Source organism: Otolemur garnettii, unplaced genomic scaffold (assembly GCF_000181295.1).
Source record: "Otolemur garnettii isolate 467f Iridium unplaced genomic scaffold, OtoGar3 scaffold00066, whole genome shotgun sequence".
Classification (NCBI taxonomy): domain Eukaryota; kingdom Metazoa; phylum Chordata; class Mammalia; order Primates; family Galagidae; genus Otolemur; species Otolemur garnettii.
In genome coordinates, this window is record NW_003852461.1 from 8466546 (window position 1) to 8474106 (window position 7561).

Here is a 7561-nt window from a genome sequence, read left to right on the forward strand (position 1 = left end):
AAAAAAAAAAGAAAGAAAGAAATCTTTCTGGGTAAAGAGAACTTCTGGAAATTGTATTCACCTTTTCAGGCGAAAGTAGTGCCATTTGTAAATGACCACTCCAGTCATTTATAAACGTTTAGAAAACATTTAGAAACATGAAATGTTTCTGTATGGTTAAAAGAATCCATTCCATTCTGTCCTAAAGGATTTAGTGGTAACACAAGAAATTACTAAGCTAACCCATCTCCACTTCTCTAATAAAACATCTGATAGAGAAGCCTTAACATGCACTTTGCACTCACACGCACTGACAAACAGCCATGATGAAATAGTGCTCCATGGAAGAAATAAGAAGTAGCAAACTTACATGGAACGTAAATGCACTCACGTGGATTTATATTAAAAAATAATAATAAAACTGTTAAAGAACTTCATATATTAGGCAACAGAGAATCAGGCAAACTAGAAGTGTTTTATCATGTAAATTTAAGAAACTATAGTAAAAATAAAGTTCAAATGCTTAGTAATGTACTGTGAAGGGGCTTTGTTGCTAGACTTTAACAGCAAGGATTTCAGCGTGTAGCTTATTTGAAGACGTATTTTTGAGAAGCACCTGCTTTGAAACAGGCTTCAAGTTAATAAGTGTAACAATTATGAAGCATCAAGATTACTTTTCAAGATTTGACTGCAGGTATTTCTTATATGATTAAACTCAGGTGCCTGTGGAAACATAACGTTTAAAATCTGGGCTTAGGTGATATCAACAGAGGCTTCAAAGCACCACCTGCAATCTGGAAGAAGTAGGGAGAACACGAGAAAGCGGGCGCCTACCAACCTGCTGAACTGTGACCAAAGTGCTGTCACTGCAGGACAGTGGGTCCTGCAGGCGGATCTTGGTGTTTGCTCTGCTGCCTCCTCCACCCAGATCAGCGCCTCCCACTTAGGAGACGCAGCATTCAATCAATGAGCAAAGCAAAGAGACGCCAAGATGTCAGCTGTCAACCCAAGCTCACTTGGTTCATCGACGTTTAATAATCTCTCATCTAGCACTGGATGACCCACATGTTACAATGAGGCTGATCGTACATGGTATTTTATTTATTTATTTATTTGTAGAGACAGAGTCTCACTTTGTTGCCCTGGGTAGAGCTGTGGTGTCACAGCTCACAGCAACCTCCAACTCCTGGGCTTAGGCGATTCCCTTGCCTCAGCCTCCTGAGTAGCTGGGACTACAGGAGCCTGTCAAGACACCCGGATATTTTTTTTGTTGCAGTTTGGCCAGGGCCGGGTTTGAACCTGCCACCCTCTGTATATGGGGCCGGTGCCCTACTTACTGAGCCCTGTACACAGTATTTTAAGAGTCCAATGAGGTTACTGCAGATTGAGGAAATATATGAGGAAAAATTATGGTTTTTACTGTTGAGGAGCCAGATTTGGGTGGCGTGGGACGGCGGCTCTCCCCCTCCTGAGAGGCCTGGCACCACCGGTGCTGCCGCCCAGAATACCTCCCCCACCACCCACGCATCGTTCAAGGCACCTGTGCGCTGCCTGCTCCCAATGCTCACAGGTGGGAGGGGGTCATCACCTGCCTGCTGCTCTCGGTGGGAGAGGGTCATCACCTGCCCTCGATGCTTGCAGGTGGGAGGGGGTCATCACCTGCCTGCTGCTCGCAGGTGGGAGGCGGTCATCACCTGCCCGTGATGCTCACAGGTGGGAGGCGGTCATCACCTGCCCTTGATGCTCACAGGTGGGAGGGGGTCATCACCTGCCCTCGATGCTCACAGGTGGGAGGGGGTCATCACCTGCCCTCGATGCTCACAGGTGGGAGGGGGTCATCACCTGCCCGCGATGCTCACAGGTGGGAGGCGGTCATCACCTTTTGGTGCTCCCACCGCGGCCATCCAGCTTCAAACATAACTGCAGCGGGCGGGATGAGTCAGCATGTGCTATTCCACAAACTAGTTTAGCACTCACAAAGCAAAAAAGGAGAAAGTTCAGCTTAAGAGGCCTGAATCACTGCTGGAAGTATCCACATTGCGGCAAGGTCTCACAGACTCCCTGATGATCGTTAGCGCCCTGGATACCAAGGAAAGACACGTCTGAAAGCTGGAGAACAGGTGGGTGGGTTGTCACACAGAACCCAGCCCCAAGCAATATAAACGGTATTTGTTCACACCACGGATTAACTCCTTTGAAGGATCAAAATGCAAAAGACAGCTATGTTCAACATTTAAGAAGATTTTCTCAATAACAAAGCACTGAAAATCTGAGTAAGTTAATACTTTTATTTTTCAGAAGCAAAAATGACAAGTGGCAACTTGCCTTTGTAAAAGGTATTAAAGACTACCAGAGTAACAAGCCGTCTATCTCACAGAGACAGCAGCCTGAGAAAGACTATTTTACAGATCTCGAAGAAAGTCCTATTAAATAAATCTCAGAATTATGTACTTTTGACCAAATTAACAAAACAAAAATAACCACAACAAAATTATCTAGAACCCAGTGAGGTGGTGTGTGAAGGAGGACAGAGGGAAACTGGAGATCCACACGCGGGGCGTTCTCCATCAAACCAGGAAGCCGAAGTCCTGAAACTGAGGACAGAAGTGTGTTAGAACACAGCATTTTAAAGAGCTCAATGAGATTGCTATAAATGTTCATTTAACTGTTCCCTTTAGTCAAACATTTTTTCTTACTCTTAGAGCACTTCTAGACACTACAGAGCAGCAACTTTCAACCCATGTGCCGTGAGAGGGTCTCAGGCGTGGGGTGAGAGGGTCTCAGGTGTGGGGTGAGAGGGTCTCAGGTGTGGGGTGAGAGGGTCTCAGAGGTAGCATGAGAAGGTCTCAGGTGTGCCTCAAAAATTTTTAAAGATCAGGCGGTGCCTGTTGTCCAAAAGGGTAGGGCGCCAGCTCCATATGCAGAAGGTGGTGGGTTCAAATGCAGCCCCAGCCAAAAAAAAAACAAAATTAATTAAAAAATTAAAAAAAATTTTTTTAGAGATCATTAATTAAACTATTTTTGAAAGAAGCTGAAAGCACAGTATTTTCTTTTATTGGTCAACATAATTTAAGTGGGTTGAGGCAGAAAAGATTGGGAAACATTGCCCTAGAGAGGTCACACAAGTGACCGCGCTGCCCTCTGCCCTCTCAGTGGACCTTGAAGTTTTAAATCCAAACCTGAGTCTGGAAGCCCAATTAAATGTTTATATAATAGGGTAGAGGCCAATAGTGCCAGAGAATGCAATCACTTTTTAAATTACCTTTGCTTAAATTTTACATATTATAACTTAAAAACAATCTGTATACTTTGAAAGAGATATAACTTACAGTAGAAATAACAAGATCATATAAACCACACAACACTTCTCGTAAAACTCAGGGCAAACAATTTCCAAAATGAAGACGCCTGATACAAAACGATATGCCGCTGACAGCCGATGGGGGAGTGAGGGAGGTGGAAAGAACCCTGGATAGATGTCAAAAGGCCTCAGTCCTAGTCTCGGCTCGGCAGTAATCAGTTGCGCATCTTAGTCTCAACTTCCTTACGTCTCAATATGTTCCTTGGCAAGAAGAGGCAGATGGATTTCTAAGCTTCATTCTAACTTTAAAACTCAGTGACTCTACAGTTTAAAAGAAAAGACTAGAACATTTTTTCATCTCAGTGTGTTCCTCACATCTTGCAGGGTCTGTCGCTGTTCAGTCTCATGACGATAACTGTTAGGCACATCCTATAATTTTACTGTGAGAAAAGAAGGAAAAAACTCTACCTATAAAGCCTCAGGTTGCAATGTGGGAAAAAAAAAGGAAAACATCTCCCTAAGGGGCACAAAACTGTACTTTACATTCTATTTATATTATATACTATTATATAAAAAACAAGTGTCTCTTCCTTCCTGACCTCTAGCGGCAGTCTCTGAGACAGAGTTGGCCAAACCCTGAGTAATACAAAGGTGGCCAAGACTCTGCCTGTCCTGCTCTGTGAAAGCCGCTGGACAGTTCAAGGAGAACCACGACCTAAACTGCCCTCTGTCCTACAGCTTACGGGGACTTCTCCCTTAGAGAGAATGCTGATATTCTACCCAAGTCCTTTCTGAGAAGGATTACTGGAAGATTATGAGGATGGAATAAATGGCTGGATCGTAGCAGGGTCCTGGAGACCCAGACACCTGCAGCAGGGAGACTGTGGCAACCCTGACTGCTGCAGGTGCATCGCCGCCTGTTTAAAGCTGAGGCCAATTAATAATTCTCACAGGTAAAGCCAAACTTCAGGTTAGAATAAGTGCTTACAGGTAGTTCAGGTTTACACTCTCATCAACTTTCAGAGTTAGGGAAGGAGAAGGAATAAGACGTTAGAGATTATATTCACCCTGAAGAAATGAACAGCAAAATAGCTGCTACACGGAATTATGTATAGCACAACTTTCACCATAATCATCAGAAAATGAGTATTTTTTTGCTATGATTTTATTTTCTTCTTGTGAAGAAGACATTAGTCCTTTGTCCTTTAACCACATTCGCTGCAGACAGTGTGAACTGGGAACTGCGGGGACTATGTGCATTCATAAAAACTCTCTCCCAGGCATTAGAGATGTTTAGGCATTAGAGACATTTCGGGCATCCGTGCACTTGAGTTTCCTCATAAGCCAAGTTAGAGGTCTACAAACTGTGATGATCTCTTAAAATTTCCCCTCGTTATAACAACTTTATATGAATAATACACTACCATGATTAAGATTTGATAGTCATATCACTTACTGTTTCTTTTTGCAATCATTCATGGATAGAACTGTGTTTTCCTAAATGTTTCATTGGTAATGCTCAGTCTTGTCAGTCTGGTTCCATAATAATCTATAATGTAACTACTTCCATCCGAAGGTCCAACAATCTAGAAGAGACAAATTTTCAAAATTACTTGTTTTACAAAGGATATTTTACAACACTTTGAGTTTACTTTTCTCAATTGTTAATAAAACCATTTCAGAAGGAACAAAAATCCAACTCAAAATAACTTAAATACAGAAAGTAATTTCATGGCTTCATGTAGCTAAGGATCCTGGGGCAGCTCAGAGGATCAAAGAAGAGCTGCTGGAAACAGGCCTAGAGGATGAGCCCACGCCCTGGGCTCCTGGTCTGGCCTCCCCGCCTCCCAGCTTCACTCTGCCTCTTCCTCCTTCTGCACGCAGACAGGCGCTTTCCACCGCTTGCCAAGGGCTCTGGAGTCACGTAATACCAGCTCAGCAGCTCCCAACAGAAAGAAAGAAAAATTTCCTTCCCTAGTGTCTATATACCAATTCCAGGGAAAGACTTTCATTGATCTGCTTGGTTTTATATCTATTGCTGGACAAATTACTTCATCCAAGGGAACAGGATTAATATAATTGGCCAAGCCAGGCCCCTAGTGGGAGATGAGGCAGTGTGATCTACAGTCCTGCCATAACCACCAGGAATGGAGAAGGAAGAGACAGACAGAGAATCACACAACACGCTTCCTTCCTCGTGGCCTCCCTCCACTTGACCACAGGGAAGTGCACCCACCAACAGGGACTCTGAGTCTCAGGACAGCACATCAGCCTCGGGTCAAAACCTCTGACGTGCCAAACAGAGATAACTCAAAACACGAACTTAGGGAAACCTCCAATCAAAGGTCCAAAAACAGGCTCGGCGCCTATAGCTCAACCGGCTAAGGCGCCAGCCACGTACACCTTAGGTGGCCGGTTCGAATCCCCAGCCCGGACCCGCCAAACAACGACGGCTGCAACCAAAAAATAGCCGGGCGTTGTGGCGGGCGCCTGTGGTCCCAGCTACTTGGGAGGCGGAGGCAAGAGACTCGCTTGAGCCCAGGAGTTGGAGGTTGCTGTGAGCTGTAATGCCACAGCACTCTACCCAGGGGGACAGCTTGAGGCTCTGTCTCAAAAAAAAAAAAAAAAAAAAAAAAAAAAAAAAAAAAAAAGGTCCAAAAACACATTCTGCCATATCTGTCCCAAAGACACATTCCCAATAACATTTTATATTTTTGCTTAAAAATAATTTGCTGGATTGGCCACACACTTATGCTGCTTCATCAATTGTGTGTTATTAGTAATTCTACTGATGATACAATCCAGAGACTATGAAAATTTTAAAATATTTTGATTTTAATGAGTAAGATGATTAGTAGAAAGTTTTCAAGCATAAAATATATTCTATTAGGATAAAATTCTGTGGGAGAAATGAAAGTAAAGAGAAAAAGAAGCAATATAGAAATTACGATGGTTAGTGAGAGCCCACTCACGTCTTTTCTAACAGGACGGTATTTAAAATCTTGTGGCATTTATATTCTGTTGGACACGTTTCAAAATTGATGTGACAGTTGTATTTAAATATGTCAATATTTGCAAACTAGAAATTATATCCTTTGCAACTATTTAAACTTATGATGGAAGACTTAAATGTCAATTTAAAAATATGCACAGGGTATGGACTTTTTTTTAAATTGAAGGACACTGCTATAAAGCATTCTTCATTTTTAAAATGAATTTGGTATTAAAATCTATTCAACAAATACTTAATTACTACAATATTAAAGGTACTGTGCTAGGCATTATACACAAAATAGTAAATAAGGTATCACTTTTGCCAACTGAATGTTTATTTTAGTGAACAGGTGCTGTTACACACACTGACTTACTTTCTAAAGATTTAATTGATTTGGTTCAACATTTATAAATGTTACATATAAATTTTAGTATGGACTGTAGTCCCAGCTACTCGGGAAGTGGAGGCAAGATAATCGCCTAAGCCCAAGAGCTGGAGGTTGCTGTGAGCTGTGATGCCACAGCACTCTACTGATCGTGACAAAGTCAGACTCTGAAGGAAATGGACCAATACCTGGAAGCACACCACCTTCCTACACTCAACCAGAAAGAATTAGAAATCTTGAATAGACCTATACCAACCCTGAAATAGAATCAACAATACAAAATCTCCCTAAAAAGAAAAGTCCAGGACCAGATGGCTTCACATGTGAATTCTATCAAACCTTTCAAACTAGTATCTGTATTATACAACCTTTTCCAAAGCATAGAAAAAGAAGGAATACTTCCCAACACATTCTATTAAGCAAATATCACTGTGATACTCAAACCAGGAAAGGATCCAACAAAGAAAAAAAATTATAGACCAATATCATTAATGAATATCAATGCAAAAATATTCAATAAGATCTTGGCAAACGCCATGATTGCATTAATATACACAGCTATCATTTAATAAAAAAATAATGAAATAAAATAAAAAAGATCTTGGCAAACAGAATTCGGTAACACATCATATAAATTATATACCATGATTGAGTTGATTTTATTCCAGGGTTACAGGATTGGTTCAACATACACAAATCTATAAATATAATACATCACATCAATAAAATAAAAAACAAAGACCATATGATTATCTCAATTGACAGAAAAAGCCTTTGATAATATCCAGCATCCTTTCATGATCAGAACACTTAAGAAAATAGGCATAGGCTTGGCGCCTGTGGCTCAAGCGGCTAAGGCGCCAGCCACATACACCTAAGGTGGCAGGTTCGAATCCCCAGC

At 41.8% G+C, this 7561-nt stretch overlaps 1 protein-coding gene across 1 annotated transcript in view; it reads right to left on the bottom strand.

Moving 5' to 3' along the window:
• Positions 1-2247: 2247 nt before the first annotated feature.
• The window catches only part of TM2D1 (TM2 domain containing 1), a 52832-nt gene continuing 47518 nt past the window's right edge, over positions 2248-7561 (bottom strand). The window contains exons 6-7 of the mRNA XM_012807191.2: positions 4737-4866; positions 2248-2573 (exon numbers count right to left, since the gene is read on the bottom strand). Of these exons, the coding sequence (XP_012662645.1) occupies positions 4756-4866 (111 nt within the window). The 3' untranslated portion in view covers positions 2248-2573; positions 4737-4755. The remainder of the gene's footprint in view (positions 2574-4736; positions 4867-7561) is intronic.